The 26,351-nt window shown below is 40.7% G+C and overlaps 1 protein-coding gene across 2 annotated transcripts in view; it reads left to right on the plus strand.

Moving 5' to 3' along the window:
- The window catches only part of LOC116981161 (sporulation-specific protein 15-like), a 247,845-nt gene that overhangs the window by 195,718 nt on the left and 25,776 nt on the right, over positions 1-26,351 (plus strand). For both annotated transcript variants that reach the window (XM_033033964.1, XM_033033965.1), the window contains exons 15-18: positions 4,423-4,503; positions 16,441-16,533; positions 24,034-24,141; positions 25,099-25,248. In XM_033033964.1, coding sequence (XP_032889855.1) covers positions 4,423-4,503; positions 16,441-16,533; positions 24,034-24,141; positions 25,099-25,248 — 432 coding nt within the window. The remainder of the gene's footprint in view (positions 1-4,422; positions 4,504-16,440; positions 16,534-24,033; positions 24,142-25,098; positions 25,249-26,351) is intronic.

Below are 26,351 nucleotides of genomic sequence, written 5' to 3' on the forward strand. Positions count from 1 at the left end.
ATTCAAGTCCAAGTTGTTATAAATGAAGAGTTGTTAACTTAGCCAAGATGTCCCGTTGTCCTGGCGGTGTTAAGGGTCAGCCTGGCCATGCAAAGTTGTTTTGCCCTCCACTGCTGCTCCACTGTTCTCTGCTGCTGAAGGACGCATCTAATCTGTGCACACGGCCACTTGTAGCGGGGGCCGATCCAATCGAGCCCCAGGCTGCTGCAAGGCCTCCAGGCGGCCCACTCCACCGATGCCTCGATCCGGACAAATCGACCCGTCCTCACCTCAGTCTTGGGGGTGCCAAAACCACACAATAGGGAGTCTGCAAAAGATGAGCAGAGGCAGGAGAATAAATGGGCATCAAGGATGGTGTTAATTTGGAAATCGTTCAAGATCTCTAATTAAATTAGCATCTGCCATCCCATTTTCTGATGATCAGGGTTTTTTATTTTCCCAACGGGTAGATAGGGTGGTGAAGAAGTTGTATGGCGGTTTTGCTTTTATAGGTCAGGGTATTAAATGTACAAGTTGGGATGTTATGTTGAAACTTTACAAAACACTGTTTAGACCACACATGAAGTATTGTGTGCAGTTCTGGTCACCACACTGTCCTTGGGAGGGTTCAGAGGAGACTCACCAGCAAGTAGCCTGAATTGGAGGACTTCATTTATGAGGAGAGATTGGATAGACTGGGTTTATTTTCTCTGGAGTAAAGGAGGCTGTGAGGGGGTGACTAAATTAGATTTTAGAATTAGATACAGTACAACGTGGCAACAGGCCCTTTGTCCCACTGACCAGTGATCACCCCGTACATTAGTTCTATCCTACACAGTCGGGACATTTTACTGTGGCCAATTAACCTACAAACCCACATGTCTTTGCCATGTGGGAGGAAACAGCAGCACGCGGAAAAACCCCATACGGTCACAGGGAGATTGTAGAAACTCCATACAGACAGCACTCAAGGCCAGGATCAAACCTGGGTCTCTTTTGCTGTAAGGCAGCAGCTCTACCACTGCACCACTGTGCTGCCCTAATACAATGCCCTCCATAATGTTTTGGCCAAAAACCATCATTTATTGATTTGCCTCTGTATTCCACACTTTGAGATTTGCAATAGAAAAAAAATCACACATGGTTAAAGTGCACATTGTCAGATTTTAATAATGGCCATGTTTATACAGTTTGGTTTCACCATGTAGAAATTACAGCAATGTTTAAACATAATCCCCCCATTTCAGGGCACCATAATGTTTAGGACACAGCAATGTCATGTAAATGAAAGTAGTCTTGTTCAGTATTTTGTTGCATACCCTTTGCATGGAATGATTGAAGTCTATCTTGAGACCTGCAAACTCTTCTAAGGTGAATATTTATTTGAGAATATTGTACATTTTCTGAGAATTGTCCCAAAAGGTAAAGGTATGACTACAGTTCCCAAATTTAGAAGGACACTTGTCAAATGGATAAGAAATTGCTAGCTCCAATCTCCCACCTTCATCTAAATTATAATATTAATGGCATGAAAATGCTAGTGGTAAAAATAATTTTAATGATTCTTTTGCATCTGCCCTTACAACAATAAATCTTCAATAATCAAGTGGTGATCTAGCTTCTCCATAAAACTACACAAGCAACAAACATCATGTAAAAAAGCATCTGGGTAAAAAATACCTAACTCCCCCATAACCCCCTCAGCTGATAAAATGCAAAAATGCAAGCTTAGAACTGCAGAAATAAATAAACGTATTTCCAATTTCAAAGTCTCTTGTTTCTTTGGAAGTTGGATCATTATTGTTTTTCCAACGCATCCACACTCTAGCCAGAGATAGACACATGCTGTTGGGATAACTCAGCGGATCTGGCAGCATCTCTGGAGAAAAGGAATAGCAGACTTTTCAGGTCAGAACCTTTCTTCAGACTAGAGGTTGCCTGAGCTAACCCTGACCAGAGCATATAGGCTCTAAACGAGAGCACTTGCCTCCTTCCCCGTCGAGATTGTGGCAATTGTCTAACCACCTCCCCATCCACCAAATAACCAATTCAACCTATTTCCATTATCTCAACTATTGATTTCACCTCCACCCTGAACAACCCGCAGCCATTGATCACTGTCCTGGATCACGAACTTAGCTTCTCAATTGCCTACCCTGACCCTAAATGCATGCCCAGCAGCCAACCGTTTCCCTAACTCATCTACCCAGCTCTACCGTCCAGGCTTCTCTCTTTCATGACTGTCCTGGACTTACCTGACATCTTTTGCATGCTCCACAAAGCATTAGAAAGATCACAAGCTTGTTCCACAGACAATACGGCCCCAGTCAGTGAACTCTAGTCAATGCATCAATGTAGAGTGAGGACTTAATCAATTTTAAATGGGGTGTCCCCATGTTCAGCAGCCAACTACACAACCATCATCTGAGAAGAGGATGGTTCAGCAAAATACCAGAGGTTAGGGGTCCCCAAGAAACTATGTTGTGGGATGAGCAAGCACACTCATGAGAATTGGGAGATTGAATGAGCAAAGAAATTGTACTCAACCTTATACTGTTATACTAGCAGATAGAGTGACAGGTTTTATCTGTTAAGTGGGGTTTGCAGAATTATCAGGAATTTTTAAAATGGCTTTAAATTGCCTCCATTCTAATTATTAGTTTTCTAATTAATTTTACTTGCTGCTTTCTCTGAAAGTGCCAAAAGCATTTTGTATTAAATTACTGGCCAAACCCCTGACTATATTGTAGCGTGTGTTATGAAAGTGGAAGATATTCTGCAGAGATTTTCAAGACGCCAGACTTGGCAAAAAAATGTTGTGGTCCAGACTTGTAGTAATAATCTTCATAATAATGCTAAATGTGGCCAGCAAATTCTGATGCCCACAGGTGAGTATCCCAGATGGCTGTAACAATGATATGCCAATGCCTTTATTAGTAGAGCAAATATCAGTACTTTACAAGTCCGAAATACAAATGAAAGGGCTTTGCATATTTACTTTGTTGAACTATGCCTTCCCAGCTTCTGACGCTGGAAAAGAAATGATGTCAACCACAAACCAAGGTGCAGAGTTGGGTAAAAGTCCAGGGAGGATGGAGGTTAATGATATGCGTTGGGGCGAGTGGGGAGGAATAGTGGTCGGAAGAATAGGTGAGTCTGGAAGCATTATCAAAGTCAGCCAGAAGGGATCTCTAAGTGAGACCTGGATGAGGAATACTGCTGGGAAGCGGATAGAGAGAGATCTACACGCTGGAGATCTATGAGCTGGGGTAGTTGAATGTAGTCATTAGGGCTTGGGGTGCAGAGTGGATAGTCAGAGAACCAAACAATGGAGTTCTAGACCAGGGTCGGTCAGCAGTGAGGTCAAAGGGTGAGGTCATGAGAAAAATCAATGGGTGGGGGGGGGGGGGGGGGGGGGCAAGGGAACAAAGGGATATTTGCAAGGATCCCAATGCAATAAGGAAATACGAAGAGCTGGTTGATTCAGGAGTGGCAGTTTGTTCTAATTTTCCTGGCAGTGCTCCAGAAGTGGCGTTGCATGGGGAATGCTATCATTCCCTTGCAAGACCAAATTGGAAATTTTGTCAGCGAGCAAGGGTAACACCAAGAGTGTCCATTTAAATTTTCAGCGTGATGCATAATGATCTACGAAATAAAACACTATTTCCAATTTAGTAATGCCAGCAAAAGCTATTCACAATCCATTTGTAGTATATATGTAGGTTTTTTTTCAATTTTAGAGAACACTGCGGGGCTTTAAAGAACAGTTGGAAATGTATGCTGTTAAAATAAGTTTGTTATTCTGTTTGAATGTTCTTATTTATCTTGCAGGTTTACAGATGAGGGCAATAATATGTCTGAAGCCTTCATGTTGGCTACATGCTACAATCTGCCTACTAATTCCCCAAATAGGAACGGTTTAAAACAATCCAACACTTCTGCTTTCCCCACCCACTTATGTTAGTGTGAAAGAACTCATAAGAAACTCCCACATCATACTAATCCCTGACTCTCAGCAGGGGAGGAGTGTTAACCATCCGAACTTCACACCCCCAGATTGCATTGGAATGGCTTTGATTCCTTGATTCGTGGTTTTCTTGTTTTTAAAGCTTCCATGATGACATATTGCATTGTATAGCAGTGACATTAAGCAGCACCACGATCAAATTTGTTCCAATACTGAAGTTCAGAAAGGCAATTTACACTAATTACTGGTATTCCAGCCTTATGCTTGTTAAGCAGAGTAATAAGTCCAATAACCTTCCTTGTAGGTTATTTGACTTGTGAAATGTGAATGCATTAATGATGCTTGCAGTGCACGGGAATTAATTGAGGAACAATAAATACATTAATAATTTTCAGGTTCAAGACTTTAATGATAATCTTGAAATAATTTGCTCTTTCTAAAGAATATTTTATTTAATGATATCTCTTATGTTATAGGGAAATAATTTTGCATCGATATGGGATAATTTCAGAAAATGTACACAATTCAAGCGTGTGATGCCCAGAATAATTTCTCTGGTAATTCAATTTATTTTATTTAATGTTGACAAAACATGCATTGCATATTGTTTTCTAACACTGATGTTCATATAATATTTTATCTAGCCCACTTGCCACAAACTATTCACACCGATTGTCATGCAGTCAGTTTGAATAGTCAGGGTGAATAGTGGTGAGCAACAAAAAATTATAAGCTGTAGGTTAATGTCAGTACTTTAGATTTTATTCAAAACCATTCATCTGCATGATATTAGTGATATATCGCAATGCAAACAGATGACTCCCTCATTAGATTGTCTTGCTGAGTACTCCAACCGCATGGTAGTATGTATAGTTAGAGATTTGCAGAGCACTGAAGTTAATTAAAAGGCGAATGCATGAGCTACAATCTGTCCCACACAAGTACTGAGATTCAAAGACTCTGTGCGGGTAATGATGTAGTGAACAGTAACATTTCCTGACAAATGAATGCATCAAGAAAACAAAATATCTTTGAATAGTATTTATTAGCCAACATATTGTTCAGCAGCAAGAAAAGCATACTTGACTTACAACACATTGTGGTCCAACACTTGCTGATCACGCCCAGAACCCAATGCATCTCGCAGAGTAGAATAAGCACTGGACATGTGTGTACAAAAGATATTGTGGAACCAGTGGAGAAACTCAAGTAAATGCCAGCTGGTGGGTCATGGTTTGTATGGATCAGGGACATGGTAGATGCCCATGAGAAAGGGGATAGAAGGGTCAGAGCTTCAGTTAATGGTGAGGGATTTAGGTTTAAGTTTATTATTGTTATCCACTCCCTACACATTACAGTGAAAATCTTTGTTTTGCATGATTTCCAATCAAATCTGAAAATACTATACATAACTACAATCAAGCCAAAATTAAGTACCATAGGTAGTTCGAAGCGAAAGATACACAGTGCAGGTGGTGAAGGAAGTAGCAGAGATGAATTTGTTGAGCCCCCCCCCCCCCCAAAGATGTTGCAATGAGGTGGTCAGTGCTACATTCAGACCAGGGAAGCAGGGACTCATATAAGACCTGGACCAAGGGGAATTGATTGTAGCTATTGGCAAGTAAATAACCTTTGGAGGATTTATCTTTTGATGGTTTGGCCACCAGTTTGGCCTGACCTGCTAATATCAGGGAATCCTATGAATGCTAGGTAGAAAAGGTGTCCCATTTGATGTAGAACTACACATTTTTTTAATGCAGGGGATATCACATTTGAAAGGGAGTTGAACTCTGAGACCAACTCTGCACCATGTAGGTATAGAGAAAGTGGTCTCCCAGATTCAAACGGTGTGGGAGCACAGAAGGCCTCTCTGCTTCAGAGAATTTCAAGACAAGCTTGCCTACAATGTGCCATTGATAATATGCCCTCAGCAAGGTACAGAGTCAGTGAAATGTAAATGACAGATTATATCAATCCTTTGATGTTGTGATACTTTATTATCATAATTCTCATTTGCTGAATTGATATGCTTCATAAATATTTTAACTGCTTCCTATAAGGCCTTTTTTTAGAGATGCAATGGAAACAGGCCCTTTGGCTCATCCAATCCATGCCGATCATTTGTTCACACTAGTTCTATGTTATTCTACTTTATTATTCACACCCTACACATTGGGCACAATTTTACAAAAGACAATTAATCTACAAACCCACACATCTTTGGGATATGGGAAGGAACTGGAGCACCTGAAGGGAAACGCACGCAGTTACGGATAAAACTCGCAAACTACACAGACTGCACCCAAGGTCGGAATTGAACCCTGGTCACTGGTGCTGTGAGGCAGCAGCTATACTAGCTTGCTCTCTTTAATGGCACACTCCCCAGTGGTTGGAAGAGTGTTTTTAATAGTGCTTAGAAAATTTTGCAAAGTAATTAAAAAGAAATAACTGAAATTTCACATTTACATTAGTTTTCAGACCCTTTACTAAGTAGTTTGTTGAGGCACCTTTGACAGCGATTAAAGCCTCAAGTCTTCTTGGGCATGATGCTACAAGCTTGGCACACCTGTATTTGGGTAATTTCTCCCATTCTTCTCTGCAGATCCTCTCAAGCTCTGTCAGGTTGGATGGGGAGCATCAGCTATTTTCAGGTCCCTCCGGAGATGTTCGAACGGGTTCGAGTCCTAGCTCTTGCTGGGCGACTCAAGACTTGTCATGAAGCCACTCCTGTGTTGTCTTGGCTGTGTGCTTAGAGTCGTTGTCCTGTTGGAAGGTGAACCTCGCCCCAGTCTGAGGTCCAGAACGCTCTGGAGCAGGTTTCCATCAAGGATCTCTCTGTACTTTGCTACGTTCATCTTTCCCTCGATCCTGACTAGTCTCCCAGCTCCTGCTGCTGAAAAACATCCCCACAGTATGATGCTGCCACCAACATGCTTCACCATAGATATGGTATTGGCCAGGTGCTAAGCGGTGCCTGGTTGAATGGCGGTGCAGGCTCGAAAATGTGTCTAGATACATTTTACTTTTCAGGAATTATTGATGATTTATTCAATCTCAATAGCTAGCCAATTTTTCCATAAAGAGTGAAAAGTTTATAGTGTAAATTGGTACAAAAGGTAAATCATGTCTGACGAATCTTATAGAATTTTTCGAGGATGTAACTAGTAGCGTGGATAGGGGAGAACCAGAGGATGTGGTGTATCTGGACTTCCAGAAGGCTTTCGACAAGGTCCCACATAAGAGATTAGTATACAAACTTAAAGCACACGGCATTGGGGGTTCAGTATTGATGTGGATAGAGAACCAGCTGGCAAACAGGAAGCAAAGAGTAGGAGTAAACGGGTCCTTTTCACAATGGCAGGCAGTGACTAGTGGGGTACCGCAAGGCTCAGTGCTGGGACCCCAGCTATTTACAATATATATTAATGATCTGGATGAGGGAATTGAAGGCAATATCTCCAAGTTTGCGGATGACACTAAGCTGGGGGGCACTGTTAGCTGTGAGGAGGATGCTAGGAGACTGAAAGGTGACTTGGATAGGCTGGGTGAGTGGGCAAATGTTTGGCAGATGCAGTATAATGTGGGTAAATGTGAGGTTATCCATTTTGGTGGCAAAAACAGGAAAGCAGACTATTATCTAAATGGTGGCCGACTAGGAAAAGGGGAGATGCAGCGAGACCTGGGTGTCATGGTACACCAGTCATTGAAAGTGGGCATGCAGGTGCAGCAGGCAGTGAAGAAAGCAAATGGTATGTTAGCTTTCATAGCAAAAGGATTTGAGTATAGGAGCAGGGAGGTTCTACTGCAGTTGTACAGGGTCTTGGTGAGACCACACCTGGAGTATTGCGTACAGTTTTGGTCTCCAAATCTGAGGAAGGACATTATTGCCATAGAGGGAGTGCAGAGAAGGTTCACCAGACTGATTCCTGGGATGTCAGGACTGTCTTATGAAGAAAGACTGGATAGACTTGGTTTATACTCTCTAGAATTTAGGAGATTGAGAGGGGATCTTATAGAAACTTACAAAATTCTTAAGGGGTTGGACAGGCTAGATGCAGGAAGATTGCTCCCGATGTTGGGGAAGTCCAGGACAAGGGGTCACAGCTTAAGGATAAGGGGGAAATCCTTTAAAACCGAGATGAGAAGAACTTTTTTCACACAGAGAGTGGTGAATCTCTGGAACTCTCTGCCACAGAGGGTAGTCGAGGCCAGTTCATTGGCTATATTTAAGAGGGAGTTAGATGTGGCCCTTGTGGCTAAGGGGATCAGAGGGTATGGAGAGAAGGCAGGTACGGGATACTGAGTTGGATGATCAACCATGATCATATTGAATGGCGGTGCAGGCTCGAAGGGCCGAATGGCCTACTCCTGCACCTAATTTCTATGTTTCTATGTTTCTACCTGTTTTCATTTTTTTATTATGGGGTATTGTGTGTAGATTGATGATAAAAATATATAATCAATTTTAGAATAAGGCTGTAACGTAACAAAATGTGGAAAAAGTGAAGGGGTCGGAATACTTTCTGAATGCATTGTAGATAATATTCTCAAAGATAACCAATATCCATCTACTAGTGTTTAATTCCTTTATGAGCATAATATATTAAAGCTTAATCCGCCATAAAAAAGGGTTTGATTCTATGATTTAAAGCTTTTAAAGCAACACTTGTTTCTCCCTGAGAGCAGTTATGCTAAAGGTTCTATTTTAGCTCCATGAAATCAAAATTTTGTGGACTAGGGCATGAAAAGTGAGCTCAATAAAAGTGTTTAATTCCTTTATAGACAGACATAATTCTGCCTAACTGTCTTCTTTTCATGTGTCTAGATACATTTTATCCTGAATGAGACATTGTCTTTCTGGATAAATCATTTGGCACAAAATCTTTGCTGCCAATTTACACTATAAACTTTTCACTCTTTATGGAAAAATTGGCTAGCTATTGAGATTGAATAAATCATCAATAATTCCTGAAAAGTAAAATGTATCTAGACACATTTTCGAGCCTGCACCGCCATTCAACCAGGCACCGCTTAGCACCTGGCCAATACCATATCTATGGTGAAGCATGTTGGTGGCAGCATCATACTGTGGGGATGTTTTTCAGCAGCAGGAGCTGGGAGACTAGTCAGGATCGAGGGAAAGATGAACGTAGCAAAGTACAGAGAGATCCTTGATGGAAACCTGCTCCAGAGCGTTCTGGACCTCAGACTGGGGCGAGGTTCACCTTCCAACACACACACACACACACACACACACACACACACACACACACACACACACACACACACACACACACACACACACTCACACTCACACACTCACACACTCACACACTCACACACTCACACACTCACACACACACACACACTCATAGAATGTAAAACAGAACAGTACAGCGCAGGATCAGGCCCTTTGGCCCACAATGTCCATGTCAAACAAGTTGCTCATTGCCAATAGATATTGCAGTCTCCAATTTTCATTCACTAATTCATGTATGTCTGAATTCTATATCCATTTCCAAATGGATATGGCAGACCAATTTCCCTCCAGGGATGAATAAAGTTCTATCGTATCGTATCATATCATAAAATGCATTAGGATCCTGACAACAATGACCAGATCATAATTACCCTCTAAAAATATCTTAATGGGCAGATGTGAACATTTCTGACAATTCTAGTACAAATCATAGAATAAAATAACTAGAGAATAAAAAGCAACTTTTCTCTTTTGAAGAAAAAAGTTTTTTAATTAAATTAATATAATTTTCAATGCCGAGGTTAGCACTGTAATGCCTTGATCCCAGCTACATATTCATAGAAACATAGAAAATAGGTGCAGGTGGAGGCTATTCGGCTCTTCGAGCCAGCACCGCCATTCGTTGTGATCATGGCTGATCGTCCCAAATCAATAACCTGTGCCTGCCTTCTCCCCATATCCCTTGATTCCACTAGCCCCTGGAGCTCTATCTAACTCTCTCTTAAACCCATCCAGTGATTTGGCCTCCACTGCCCTCTGTGGCTGGGAATTCCACAAATTCACAACTCTCTGGGTGAAAAAGTGTTTTCTCACCTCAGTCTTAAAAGGCCTCCCCTTTATTCTAAGATCAGGGTACAGGATCTGGAGAAATAGTATGAAAATGTTCTTATGGCTCCATTCCAACCTGTGTTACGATCATATGAGACTCTCTAATGAGAAAATGGGAGAAAATAGAAAACCACATTTCCTTTCTTTATTTGAATGTGCCCAACACATACATGTAATCATGAAGAAGGCAAACTACGCCTCTACTTTCATTGAAGTTTAAAGAGATTTGACACTCGAAAATGCTAACAAACTTCTAAATGGATTGTAGAAAGTATCCTGACTGCTTGCATCTTGGCCTGATATGGCAATTCCAAGAAGATGTAGAGAGTGTGGACTCAGCTCCATCCATCATGGGCACAACCTTCCTCACAATTGAAAGCTGTCTCAAGAGGTGGCATCCATCGTCAAAGCTCCCCATCATCTAGCCCATGTCCTTTTCTCACTGGTAACAATCAGTTGGAAGTAAAGAAGTCTGAAGTCCCGACCACCAAGTTCAGAAACAGCTAGTTTTCTAGAACCAATCTGCACAACTCTGATCCTTCCTCAGTAATGCATCTCCATGGACCACCTCTTGCACTACATTGAACATTTTTTTCTAATTGTGTTTTGTGCTTATGTCTTGTTTCTGCATGGTCTTTCTTTTCACTGTTTGGTATAATTTATTTATAATGCATGTTTTGTGTGTCTGAGTCTACATATGCATGTGCTGCTGCTGCAAGCAAGATTTTCCATGTACCTGTACCTCACTATACTTGTGCATATGACATTAAACTTGGCTTGACACATTGAATTGTTGAAGAACTCATGGTTCTTTAATTAATTTGAAACTGACACTTCCATTTTACTTTTATCGTTAACTTTGTATGACAACTATAATTATAACGGTATCAAATGCTGCCAGTTATTAAAATGGACAAAGGCATTCATTCACATAATGTTCTCCAAACGTCTTCAATACTGATGTTATATAACTTAATTCAAGTCAGCTAACTCTCTGTTAAGCCACTGACAGAGAAATGTCAAACAAATGCATTGAGCGCCCAACATTACTGCAGTCCATAATTTGTGGCATTTAAAATTGGATGAATGGATAATGGCAAAGGCCAGGCTAAAGATTCCTGGCTAAAGATTCCAGGCTAAAGATTTCATCGTCTGAAGAAAGGTTCGACCTGAAACATCACCCATTCCTTCTTTCCAGAGATGCTGCCTGCCCCGCTGAGTTACTCCAGCATTTTGTGTCTACCTAAAGATTCCTGGTCTGTATTGAGGGCATGAGCCTCAGGGAAGGCAGTGGTTTTCTCAATATTGACTGATGAGAAACATTTAACACCATCTCTGACAACAATCCCATTGACCTCCTGGATGACAATGTAGTACAAAGATGGATGCAAGAAATGCTTCAAGAATACAAAATCATAACTGTTGATTTTACAAAAATGCACTCATGTCTGAGAGTGTTAGGGCCTCACATCCAAACTGGATAATTGAAAATCATGGTAACTCATTTTCAAATCTCTAAGTTCTCCCAGTCAATGAGAATCTTGGCCCATTCAATGTGTGTGAAAAAGACAAAAAAGATGCAAAATTAATGCTTGTGCTTCTTTCATACATTTTAAAATAATCACTGCCATCTTCTTCTTGCGTAGGGCGTGCACAACCTAATTGTAGGTCAACGTTCTATTTGTTCTTATTTGCTTGTGCACATCGGGTTGATTGCTTTAGTCGAAACAGGGTGGAGCATTGTGAAGGTTGCAATCCCCCACCTCATCACTGCCATACTCATCCACATGTAAGACTCTGGTATGCAAATATTAAAGGCAGAAAATGAGCTAGGACTCCAGATAAACAAAAAACAAACTGTTGGAGGAAAATAGACACAAAGTGCTGGAGTAACTCAGCAGGTCAAGCAGCATATCTGGAGAACATGGATAGGCCACGTTTTGGGTTAGGACCTTTCTCAGCTTCAGTAAATAAATCAGATAATACCATAAATATCAAGTCAAACGCAAGTCTAATGGGTAGAGTGAAGGGAAAGATACACAGTGCAAGACATAGTTCTTGGTGTTGTAGTACAACATTTCCACAAGCTTGTAGTACAAAGACATGGTCCAATGTCCACAATGTGTTGGAGGAGAATCAGACTGTATACTAGCTTATGGAAGGACCATTCAGAAGCCTGATAACAGAGGGGCAGAAGCTGTTCCTGTGTCTGGTGGTGCACACTATCAAAAAGGGTTAAGTGATGAAGACAGCTTCGACAAGCTTGTATTTCAATCCCTTGATCATTGAGAGCTAAAATGATGATTGTTGGGGGATAAAAGAATGAGAGAAACAGAAAGACTTTAATTTCTTTAGCACCTCTTATGACTTCAGCAATGTGAAGAAGGGTCTTGACCTGAAAAGTCGCCCATCCATGGTCTCCAGAGATGCTACAGACAGAGTAACTCCAACATTGTGTCTTTTTTTGTAGTTCGTTGTTTCTAAATTGTTGGTGGAAATGCAGTTTGTTTATTGCTCCAGACTCCAGCAATAAGAATATTGAGTTAAGGTTTTAGGGGATCTATTGCAGAAGCTCTTTTACGCCTATTACAGCAACGATTACATTGATATCATGACCAACAGGAAACTTAAGAAATGCAAGATTGCCCACAGTTTCATGCTGTTTAGAGCAACATGGAAAGACACAGTGAAATCAAATTCACACGGTTTACAATGCATTGGGAGACCAAAAAGTAAATCAGCTATTCTCCCACTTTCTCTACACACAGCCCTGGTCAAGCATTTCAATGGCAAAGGTCTAACATACGCTTTTTAAAAAGGAAGACAAAAAAAACTGTACATGTGTTTTTCATAGCCCAGGCCAGTCACTGGAGCTATTTAACATTTCCAGTTTAGTTTATTTTAAAGATAAAGCATAGAAAAAGGCCCTTCAGTCCACCGAGTCCACGCTGACCATCAATCACCCGTCCACACTAGTTCTACCTTCTTTCACTTTCTCATCCACTCCCTACCCATTGAAGGCAAATTACAGAGGCCAATTAACCTACAAACCCGCACGCTTTTTGGGATGTGGGAGAAAACCGGAGTACGTAGAGGAAACCCACACAGTCACAAGGAGAACGTGGAAACTCTTTACAGACAGCACCCGAGGTAAGGATTGAACCCAGATCTCTGGTGCTGTGAGGCAGCAGCTCTACCGGCTGCGCCACCATTGTATATTCCAAACTAGGTAGTCGTACAGTGTAGGCTTTAAAAAAATAATAAACGTAATGTGAGCACATCCAATGATTATGATGGAAATCGCTGACAAATTTGATTAAAAAGAGAGGAAATTAATTTGATAACTGAGTACTAGAAGTAAAAGCCCTGTAATATTATATTCAGACAGTGGTAGTTTCTCAGTCATTGTACGTTAAAGATTTATTACTGCCAGATATCTTTCAATTGATTCTAAGTATACTAACTACTTGAAGCAAACTGTACAAAAAAAAGAATTTCAACCATTGGCAGTAAATCAGCAAAAGATTATGACTAGTATAGAGCCAGTCTGAGATCAAACTGTCATTCACCTTCACAGTCTTATTAAGATTTCAACGCAATTATTTTTTATGTTACTATTATAACCTCCTCTTTGCAACAAACACATGATGTAAAGTGATTGGATTTGCCTGAGTGTAGCCAATTGTGGGAATTCAGATTTATTGCCCTTTATTGCATTGCCCTTTAAATATCTTGCTGCAGGCTCTTTTGTAACGACTTGTCCACAATAATAAAAAGGGCAATTTTCAGCCTTCAAGGACCAAATTTCCATCCAGGAAATGTGTAGTTAGCAACTGGAAATCGGAAAATGTTACCTCAGGCAATTTTCAGATGTCTATCAATGGATAAACGTCCAAAAAGCATAAAACAGAAAGAAAGCTACTGGGCATAACATATAAGAGATGAAAGGTTATGATACAACTTTATAAAGCATTGGTTAGGCCACAGGAGGATATTGTGTCGAGTCATAGGGATATACATTGTGGAAGCAAGTCCTTCGGCCCAACATGCCCACACTGACCAACACGTCCCATCTACACTACTCCAACCTGCCTGTATTTGGCCCATATCCCTCTAATCCTATCCCATCCATGTACCTGTCTAAATGTTTCTTAAACATTGCGATAATGCCTGCCTCAACTACCTCCTCTGGCCGCTCGTTCCCTACACCCACCACGCTTTGTGTAAGGCTCACCTTAAACCTATGTCCTCTGGTTCTCGATTACCCTACTCTGGGCAAGAGACTTTGCGTTTACCTGATCTATTTCCTCTCATGATTTTGTACACCTCTATAAGATTACCCCTCATCCTCCTGTGCACCAAGGAATAAAGTCCTAGGCTGCTCAACCTCCTCCTGTAGCTTAGTCCCTCGAGTCCTGACAACATCCTTGTAAATCTCTCTTCCCCCTTTCTAGCTAGACAACATCCTTCCAATAACATAGTACCCAAAACTGAACACAATACTCTAAAGTCCAAATACTCCAGTCTGAAGAAGGGTTTCGGCCCGAAACGTCGCCTATTTCCTTCGCTCCATAGATGCTGCTGCACCCGCTGAGTTTCCCCAGCAATTTTGTGTACCTACAATACTCTAAATGTGGCCTCACAAACTTTGTACATATCTGCAACATGACTTCCCAACTTCTATACTCAATATTCTGACTGATGAAGGCCAATGTGCCAAAAGCCTTTTTGATCACCCTATGTACATGTGACATCACTTTCAAGGAACGATGTACCTGTACTTCTAGATCCTTCTGCTCTACCACACTCCCCGGACCCCTACGATTCACAGAAAAGGTCTTGCCCATGTTAGATTTCCATACATGAAGTACATTTCTGGTTGCCACACTGTAGGACGGATGTGAAGGGCACTGAAGAGAGTGCAGAAGAGATCCACCAGAATGTTAACTGAATTGGAGCATTACAATTATGAAGAGAGACTGGACGGGTTCAGGTTGGGTTTGTTTTGCTTGGAGCAGAGGAGGTTGCAAAAGAGAGTGATAGAATTAGGAAGAGCATAGATAGAGTGGATGGTAACAAAAAAATCCCCATAGCATATGTTTAAGGTAAAGAATAAAAACATTAGAGGGGATATCTGAAAGTAATTTTTGAGCAAGATTGGAATCTAGGTTGGAATCTGAGTGGGTGGTGGAGGCAAGTATCCCCACAACATATGTATCTGTATTAGTATCTGGGCAAGCACTTGAATTGCCAATACCTGGAAGCCTGTTAAATGGAATTAGTACAGATAGGTACTTTATGGACATTATGGCAGACAGGCCTGTTTCCATTTCTCCCCCTCCCCTTTCTCCCCCCCCCCCCCCCCCCTTTCTCCCCCCCCCCCCCTCTCCCAACTCTCCTCTTTCCTCTCACCCCCTCCTTTCTCCCCTCCCCTAAACCCTGGCTGACCGTGACTGGTTTCTCCCCTCCCACCACACCCTCCACCTACATTCCTTGCTCCAGCTTCACAATTTGCAACTCCGCCATCCTCGAGCTTCACAATCGTAATTTTTGGCGCACACCTGTTTTTTTTCTTTACCTGGCCTTTGTCCGACAATCTGCCTTTCAAAAATAACCCTTGCATATGTTCACCTATTACCGGCCATGTCTTGTCTTGTCCCTCCACTCTTCCATCTTTCTTTCCCAGCCTCCCTGAGGAAGGGTCCTGACCCGAAACATCATCTGTCTATTTTCTCCAGAGATGCTGCCTGATCTGCTGAGTTACGCATTTTAGGTCTTGCTTTGGTAAACCAACATCTACAGTTGCTTGCTGCTACGGTGCTGTATGAGTCTTTGACTCTCTGGATGCACGAGTTCACTCCAATTGTAGGACCCTGATTAAAATGCTCTTGTGGTGTTTACAGACTCGATCCATATCCACCAAGTATTAAGAAGTCTCCCACAAAATGTGCAAGTGAACTTAGTTTTTTGGAAGAGGTCCAAGAATAGCAAAGGTACTCTTTTGAGGCTTCCAAAAGTAAGCAGCCTGTCCAAAATCACTTCAGGATCAGGACTGACGTGCCTGCAAACTGGTCCCAATACAGATCTGACCATAGTAGCCTGCTGCATCAGCGGAGAGTCCCCCAGATTCTGCCTTTGGTGAGGTGAAGTATTGAGCTCACTCAGTACCATAGCTTTCTCAGAGGCACGATAAAAATAACCCAAACCCCAACATCTCTTTTGGATCTTGGGCCAGAACCATTGGGTGATAGCGCAGTTGCTCCTGCCTGTATTCTCCTATTTCTAAGATCACCTGCAAAAATGCTCCATTCATTTTCTTTTCTCAATCAAGATGTACAGATATATTATTCTCCTTCTGAATGATAGTACCTGTGATTTTCATTGTTTTCATTATTCCTTATTACAGAATCGCTGTCTGTCCATTATTGAACACTTCACAGCCAATCTCGTATGGAAAGATGAAACCAAACTGATCAGTGAGCCAACTCTTCCTGTTCAGGTACCTGATCCGCGGGAAAATAGATATTCATGAGAAACTACATTTGTGTTCCAATTGTTTAGGCATGCATATCCTAATATTGCCCACAGATAGAAAGCATACCCAAAGTGTTAGCCATAATCACATTGGAGGGTGAAAATATAGGGCTTGATTGTGAAGTTATTCTAAAGTTGCAGTCTACCTGAACTCATAAATTCATGTCATAGGCCATTCAGCCCATCGAGTCTACTCCATCATTCAATCATGGCTCATCTATCTCTCCCTCTCAACCGCATTCTCCTGCCTTTTCCCCATAACCCATGACTTCCTTAAGATGCAGATTTTGATAAAGTTATTGAAGAATGCTCAGGGGATCGACTGAATAAATTGAAGGCAGTTTAGCATTAAAAAAACTTAACTGAAAACTTTGATTAAATTGAATGGAGTCATGGACACTGAAGTGAACATTGCTGAGCAGCGTTCCTGTTTTTACTTTAGTTTATTATTTAGTTACATTTATTATTGTACCAAGGTACAGCAAAAAGTTTTTTGCTGCGCGCTATACAGTTAATGAAAAGACTATACATGATTACATTCAAGCCATGAACAGTGTACAGATACAGGAAAAGACCCTATAATTTAGTGCAAGATAAAATCCAATAAAGTCCAATTAAAGATAGTCCAAGGGTCTCCAATGAGGTAGATGGGAGGTCAGAACTGCAGTCTGGCTGAGAAGAAGACGATTCAATTGCCCGATAACAGCTGGTTTGAAAACATCCCTGAATCTGAAGGTATGCGTTTTCAAACTTCTGTACCTCTTGCATGATGGCAGAGGGAGAAGAGGGAGTGAGCAGGGTGAGACTAGTTGTGGCCTTGCTGAGGTAACGTGAAGTATAGATGAAGTCAATGGAAGCGAGTTTGGTTTACTTGATGGTCCTGGCTACGTCCACAACTCTCTGCAATTTCTTGCAGTCTTATATGGAGCTGTTCCGAAACCATATTGCTTTCAACCATCTCTACTTCAGCGCCATCAATGTATGTATATGGTTGTGTGTATTGCTTCTCTTCCTGAAGTCAGTTACAATCTCCTTTGTCTTGCTGACATTGAGGGAGAGGTTGGTGTCTTGGCACCAAGTTATGAGGTTCTCAATCTCCTTCCTGTACTCCATCTCATCATTATTTGATATCCGGCCCACTACAGTGGCGTCGTCTGCAAACTTATAAATTGAATTGGATTGGTATTTAGCTGCACAGTCCTGAGTGTATACGGAGTATAGTAGGGGGCAGAGAACACACCTATTTGTCACCTTTACTTACTGATTGTGGTCTGTTCGGGAAGTCAAGAATCCAACATGGCTTAATAAATGCAATTCACTGGGATTTGATGGCAAGTATCAACTTCTTATCTGACACCCTTTTATCTCCTTTTCACCTCTAGTCTTTGTTACTTCACAATTTGCTAATCAAAACCCGCCGTCACCTGTATTCTCCCATCACTTGCCAGGATTTGTTCTGCCTCCACCTCTTCTTTCCAGTTTTCTCCCCTCAGCCGCTATCAGTCTGAAGAAGGGTCTCCCCTGAAACGCCATTTGTCCATTCCTTCCGCATTTGTTGCCTGACCTGCTGAGTTCCTGCAACACTTTTTTATTTTGCACACCATACTTCCTTCTTGTAGAGAATGATTTGTTAAATGTGCTGAAGATTAAGTAGATGTGTTTTTTGCAAGGGAGAAACATTTGCTCTTCAAGATTAGACAATTATATGTTTGGTTTTAATAATAAATTAATAACTTTTATAAATTTAAAAAAATGTTTATATTTGCTAATAGGAAATACTTGGTTTGTTTCTGAGTTTAGTTTTGAGATACAGCGACGAAACCGGCTCTTCGGCCCACTATGTCCACGTCGAACGTTGATCTCCCATTCACCGTAGTTCTGTGTTATCCCACTTTCTCATCCATTCCATACACACTAAGGAAAATTTCCAGGGACCAATTAACCTGCGAACCCACATGTCATTGGGATATGGGAGGAAACCAGAGCACCTGGAGGAAATCCATGCGGTCACAGGGAGAACAGGCAAACGCCACACGTTCAACAGCCAAGTTCAGGATCAACCCCGGGTTTCTGGTGCATTGAGGCAGCAGCTCCACCAGCAGTGCTACTGTGTTGGCCTGTGAAGTTATTTCTGCAAAATAACCTTACTAATTAAACAATGAATTGCACTTTACAAAAAATTGAAAAATAAAGATATGATATGATATGATCCCAACACATTTAATGCAATTTCAATTATTTCTACTCAAAATCAATAATACACTTCCTGCAGCATAATGTATTCTTCATGCTTGTGCATAATCAAGAGCACTGTCTGCACCACACTTGTTTAGGAAAAGTCTTCACCTTCTCCCTTGCGGAAAAAAATCCAGTTTTTAGTAAGCTTGATGATAAGGCAGTCAGCAATGTCTGTGTGGTGCAAAAAAAATTAAATCGTTATACAATGTCATGTTTTATTTTGAATGAAAAATATATGAATCTCACCCCTCAGAAATAAATTCTAAAAATAGGTTATTGTGTATTTGTTACGTTAAATAATTTGCCTCTCTCAATCTATTAAATGCTACCTATGATATGAAGAATAGACATCGGTAGGATTCCGCGAGTTCAGATTTATTCAGCCTATCCGTTGCACTGTCAAAATGGGAATCCTGGTGTGATAACATTTGTGTTTGAATCCAGGATTAGATTGTTTTTGATTTGTTTTATGGCAAGGTTCAGCTTCAAACATTGCAAAGCTAATATTAAAGCTACTTACATGTGGTTTTATCACTGCAATCATCTGTCACATTGACCCTCTTCACCTCTCTATCTCCAACTTCCTATGAAGTTTAATGTAAGCACAAGGTACAACATCTAATTTCAGTGAATCATGTTTACAGCCTTGTGGACTCAGCATTGCGTTAAGCAATTTTATAGCAGAACATTCAAATTATTTTTGTTTCTTTATTTGTCATATTGCCTTCTGCAATGATGTTTGGCCAATTTCTCCCGAGTGCAAGTTAAATATTGGGAAGCCAGACACTTTGAAATTTGAAGGTTCGTTTATAACTCTCGCCTGTCATCACTGGTAACTTCCTCATGAATCTAAACAGTACATCTTTCATTCCCTTGATATAATTTCCATATTGTATATATTAAAGATGGTGTCTGTTCAGTCAAGTCCTTTTTATTGTATTTGTCTGATGTCACCGTCCAGTGAAGGCTCAACTTCAATGCAGATTCTTTGGATTGATTGGCCTGCTTTATAAATTGTCATTTTTAATATTTTCAATTGTAACCCATTAGCACCACTCAAAATATATTTATTTTACCCTTCTCTCTTGTAAAATCCTTATTCCCTTTGATTAACCTTTAGCAGCCACCTCTGCCCTGGTTCTGGAATGTTCTCCTTTACCTCGACTGCCTCCCTCTCCTCTCTAAACTGCATGCCCTCCACTCCTCCCCTCCCCCCCAAATTAAAATGCACTCTTTCAATCAAACCATTGCTGGGTTTTTTTCACTCAAGGTCTATTTCTGGATCAATTTTAAGATTAAAGAGCAATATTATTTCACTCACTACCTCTCGATACTTAACCAACTTTTCTCACTTTTCTTTTTATGATTATATCAACGAGCAACCACCCTTTACATGTCTCATTTCATTGGTATTTATTTTCCCAGGTTCTACTTCCTAAATGTAATATTTCACATATTCCTTTGATTTACATTGAAAAAGCTTCACAACAGGTTGAAGGGTGCAGAGGTTATAGGTCCCACCTTTACATGTAAGACATTGCAATAGAACAGAGGAGGCAGTGGAGTGTGGTATATTAATAAATCACATTGGTAAATTATTAGTCAATTGGTATTCATATTGTTTTACACTTATGAACATGCAGAACCTGTACACTCAAAGCAATTTTTCGCCGCTTTATTTTCATTTTGCCTGGCCATTCCCCTTATAATTAGGAGCAGATCAGTCATCAGCCAACTTCAGACTAACTTTCTTGTTTGTTTAGAGTAATTAATCCATGTCCTCCTTTCCTGATGGCCAAGATGAAGTGGAAAATAGCATCCCTTTTATTAAATCAGAGCAAGGACAAAAATCCTCTACTCTGGACCTGAGATATAACAGTCTTCCTACTTTGCATAAGAAGAAAAGGTTAGGTTCTGTTTAATTAGTTGTAGTTGGTAATCAGCGAAATAAACTCTGAAGTTTGTTGTAAGCAATCCCGTTGTCTCATCTTGCTAAGCTGATGGGGCATCTAAGCTCTTTATTTCCTTGTCAGTAAACAACCGCCTGTAATCTACACAAACAGTTATTTGTTTTCTTGTGTCTTTCACTGTTCATTGCAAGGATCACACTGTTGCTTAATTGGTTATGTGCTTTTTTTAAACAAGGGGAGGAGAAATTCATGAATTGTTAAAGAGATTTAACTCTAATTAAATCTCTTCTATCTGATCGGATGTGTGTTGCTAGTTTCCAACAAAAAGGATTAATGTGCTCTCCACTGTTCAGATCACAACATCAGAAACCAAAAATAACAGGGAGGGAATGTGAAACGCAGATTGTTATAATTTATCAAGATTATCATATTTGATAATGGTATAACTTTTTCTCCAGGTTGAAACGATAATCAGGTGTTAATGTGCAGGCTGGAAATTATTGTTTGAGAGTATCAGACAGATGTTGAAAGCATTTATATCAAATTACTTTGTTAACTACCTTCAGCATTGATGTTTATTTGTTTTCAATTACCTGGCAATACCTCTGTTAAAATAGAACTATGCAACATTTAATATTGAAGGTATAAGCCAAAATAATTGCACGAAATGGATATTCCAGTTTCATATTCCTACTGGTTAGGGACATGCTAGCAGTGTAAATCAACTGAGAAGTCAATCCATTTCCACAGAAATGTAGCATTCATGTTCCCCGAATCCCCAGGAATCTCTTTAATGAAAGTTAAAAATCACTGCAACCAATGGGAACATAATATGAACCAAAGATTTAATTTATTAAAATTAACTAATCAAGGAATTTGCAGGGTGATTAACAGAGGCACAACGCAAGGCACAACGCAAGGCACATCTTTGGTAGGAAACCTCTCTCTTTCCCTCATGTCAACCATCGGTCTCCTTTTCACACAACTATTTTATTCCACTTTCTCATCCATTCCTTATTTATTTTAGTTTAGTTTATTGTCACGTGTACGAAGGTACAGTGACAAGAATTTTATTACGTGCTCTCCAGTCAGTGGAAAAATTATACATGATTACAATCGAGCCGTCCACAGTGTATAAGGTGAAGGGAATAAGGTTTATTGTAAGATAAAGTTCAGTAAAGTCCGATTAAATATAGTCTGAGGGTCTCCAATGAGGTAAATGGTAGCTCAGAACTGCTCTCTAGTTATTGATCAGATGGTTCAGTTGGCTGATAATAGCTGGGAATATATTGTCCCTGAATCTGGAGGTGTGCGCTTTCACACTTCTGCACCTCTTGCCCGATGTGAGAGGGGAGAAGAGAGAGCGGCCAGGGTGTGACTCGTCCTTGATTATGGTGGTGGCCTTGCTGAGAGCGTGAAATGCAGGAGTCAATGGAAGGAAGGTTGGTTTGTACGGTGGTCTTCAATTCCTTGCAGCCTTAGTTGGAACTGTTCCCAAACCATGCAATATTGCATCCCAATAACATGCACAGGGAGGCAATTTACAGAGGCCAATTAAACTACAAACCCACACTTCTTTGGGATGTGGGAGGAAACTGGAGCACCCGAACGAAACCCACAAGGTCACAGGAAGAACATGCAAATTCTACACAGTTTCGGGGTCAGGATCGAACCCGGGTCTCTGGTGCTGCGAGGCAACAACTTTACCAGCTGTGCCACTGTGATGCTTAGCTCCAACCTTGTGTGGGTTGTTAATCAGGGTTCTGACTTACACCCCATATTAATAGTGGGGAATTGTTCATTTTTACTTTGTTAGTAGGTTGGGATTGAGGTGACCATTCTGTTATATTGAGGATTGAGGTTGTTCCCATTCTGCTGGATACAGAGGTGGCTGATGCGGCTGATGAGGCCAATGCAGAAACCGCAATCACTTCCACAGATGAAGCAGGAGGTGCCAAACAGGATGGGCAGGCAACGAGGCCACTGAAGTTCAGGTGACCCTGGTACTGTTGTACGGTCACTGGAGAATGAAGTTTCCCATTAGTTCTGAAGATTCGTTTTGCTCCCACATGGACACCCCCAGTTCACTCCATGGAGAGTCTAGTGTTAGAGCATAGCAGACCACTAACCACAATTTAAGGGCATCCACAAAAATCCCAGAGCTGCTCGGGATGTGAGGTGCCGTGCTCCTTATCCTGTTTACACGCTGTGGTTCCAATGCAGAGTCTCAAGGCTCTCAGTACCATCCCAGGTTTGCAGGGTAATTGGCTTTGGTAAATTGTAAAATTGTCCCTAGTATGTTGGATAGTGTTAGTGTATGGGATGATGACTGTTCGGCACGTACCCGGTGGGCTGAAGGGCCTGTTTCCATGTGTAGCTCTAAAGTCTAAAGACCAAAATTTAAGTGCATCTTCTCCAATATGAGTAACGTTGGGCTGCATATTCTGAGGAGTGGAAGAGAAAGTTTCATATTTCAAGGACACTTTGAATCTTTTTGCTTACATGACTTGGTGATCACTTTCTGTGACAGAGCTCAGCGTAGGGTGACTGTACTCAGATACTCAAATACTCAGCATTTTTAGACAACCCTGTAGGTAGTCCAGGTCTCAGAGATACAGCATATATAGGGCAGGGATCACTGCTGCCTGGTGGACCATGACTTTTGTGCCAGATCTGAGATGTTGATCCTTTTCTTCAATGGACCTACAAGGGTTGTGTGGGTGCATTGAGGGCAATGGTGAATTCCAGCATCAATGTGTGCCTTCGTTGAGAGGTAGTTCCCAGAATATGGGAAATTATCATATGTGGTGATGTGGTGCAGCAGGAACAGATTGGTAGAGGACTCTGTCTTAACAATAATTAGTGTAAGGTGCTTGTGCATGCTTCGTTGAATGATGGGTTGAAGCTCGGCCTCGAAAGGTGCACAAATGCAAGTGCTGTCTGTTTACACAGTTCGACGACTGAGCTACGTGACCTTGGTTCTGGCGAGTCATCACCATGGATTGAACAAATTAATCCCATTCCCACTCAATCTCCCTCAGTCAACTCCATGAGAAGTCTAGTGTCAGTGCACAGTCAGACCACTCACTGCAACTTAAGGACCTTTTGTAATTGCATTCACAGAAATCCCAGAGTCACTTAGAATGATATTGGGAAATATTTTACTGGGAAATGCAAACAAATCTGGGTTTATTAAAAACTCCCACATAAATATGGGTTAGACATTCTACGTTGTTTTGAATTACTATGTACCATTTCTTTTTATTAATGAGAATTTTCTTCGCATGGTTCATAGCTCTTAAATTTCATTGTTACAGGATGTTCTCACTGCACTCTTCACTGAATACTACATTACGGAAAGCATCAGCAACTTGGCACTGTATGATTTTCTGACTGCCGTGGAGAAATATGCATCATTGAACAGGGTAAGTCTCCAAAATGATGCTTGTTATAAATACTTACCTTTCAAATGGGCAAAGATAAAATTCTTTGAAGTAGTTTAAGATTAGCATCCATCAAATTGTTCCTGTAACCACTCTGTTTTTGGAAGCATATAAAAGGATCCATCAACTGATAAACTATCATCAGTCAATTTGCTTGTGTAGTAGATGTAAAAATACATATCACAGGCACATGTTTTTGGCTCCTTTCAGCTGGTGATAGGGGCATACAAATATTTGATACTTAAAATGGGCTGGCCAAAATAGTCCCATTTTGCCAATGGATATTTTAATGTTCAATTCTCAACTGGACAAGTTCCAGCATATCTCCCTGTACATCTATAATATTTTTCTCATCTAGCAGGTATCCATCATAGTGGTCAACACATCTGTTACATATACAAAGCAATCTGAAATATATATTTAAAAAAGAATGAAAGCTTTTAATTTCCTGCATTTTTTTAACATGTCTTTGTGTGGGTGTGGGGCAGGATGGAGACTAGGGACTTGCAAACAGTGATCAATCTAAGGAGAACCAATATCCTCCAACTGACCAGAAAGTTTCTAATAGAAATTAGCCTCTCATTGACCTCAGGACGTGGCTATTTGCTGCAGCATTAAATGTAAAGGCAATATCGTACACTCGCTGCCTTATTAGGCCAGTACATTATGCATTACATGTTACAATTCTTTAGTAATTATTAAATGACTTTTCACACTTCCTGTTTTCCATAAGCCATTGGACCAGGACACATTGAGTGATGTGGAGAAGACTTTTACATTATGCTTGAAAATAACAGCAAAGTTCCCTATTGAAAGGCAACTTTGTTGAAAGCCCACAGTTCAATTCAATGTTCCCATATCATGTTTGACGTGCCTTTTCCCCATTGTCCTTCAGTATTCTCAATATATTACTCTCACCAATTTCTGTTGTGTTCACAGCTGATTGCTGTATTTGGCCACATTTTGTGTGGGAAGTTAGATGCTGCGGTGTTACGTTACATTGTTTTGATGGCCGAGCTGGTGAACTGTGTCTCCTGGAAGCTTGCTGCAGATTTCCAGATGTTTGGGTCTGTTGTTTACTCTCTGCAGGTAAGCTATCAATTTTAATGTTCAATTCTCTAAAATTCTGCATATCTAAAGACAGACAAAAGAACGTATATTCAGGAGTGTGTTATTTATGGTAGTTCTGGAGTCAGGAGATATATTACTGATAAGTTAGCCTATTAAGCAGCTACATCATCTTCATTAGAGATCAACAAGCCAAAGCTCTCATTAAAAGCTATCAGCTGGATAGAAGCTGTTTGCTTAGTAATAGATTAATTTCTCTGGGGTTTAAAACAAAACCAGGATATAGATGAGTGCTAAATTTTGCATTTACCAGCTCAGCCAGATCTGGGAGAATTTCCCAAGATTGATCCCGATTAAGTCTGCCGATCACATCACTGCATATTCTGGCAGAATGATTTCCAAATCACTTCTCAAGCAGATAACTTTCTCCCTTGCTTTTTTTAGGTATAATTTCAATCATGAAAGGTTGCCAGTTTAATGCACAGGTATCAACCTCCACCACAAAGTTAAATATAGGCTATGGGGAACTGTAAAATTAGATGTTGAGAATATTAAAGAAGCAAAGTCACCTGAAGTGGAAATACTTATAATTAAATTTATATTGAATATACAACAAATAGTTCAACCCAACACATTCATGCTGGGTTTTAGATCCACTTGAATACTTTTCATCCTTCAGCAGACTTTATGACTTACTAATCTATATGCAAAAAATGTATTTCACTGATCCTTCGATACATATGACAATAAAAGAACAATTGAAACACTCTCTCCAGGTAGAGGAGTACTTTTTAAGTTGTTTGATTTCATGGCCACCGCCCTACATGTAATGCCTTTACTTTTGTTTTGTTTCACAAGTGAAAACACGCTCTCTGTGTCTATCCTGTCAAAGCCTCCCACAATTTGTAAGAATGTAATTTGTTCTCCCGCAACCTCAATTCATATGGGGCCCAATCTTGTGAATGGCTGAAGGATATGTGATTTCCGATTACATCTACTGGTGGAAGTCTTTCCCTTGGAAGTCAAAGCAGAATGATGGTGATCTTGGAAGAGGAGGGGAAGAGGAGCCCACAACGAGTCAGGAAGTCCTATAGGCTGACCTCAGAGAACAGTGGGAGAAGATA

The sequence above is a fragment of the Amblyraja radiata genome, chromosome 15, assembly GCF_010909765.2.
Source record: "Amblyraja radiata isolate CabotCenter1 chromosome 15, sAmbRad1.1.pri, whole genome shotgun sequence".
Classification (NCBI taxonomy): Eukaryota; Metazoa; Chordata; class Chondrichthyes; order Rajiformes; family Rajidae; genus Amblyraja; species Amblyraja radiata.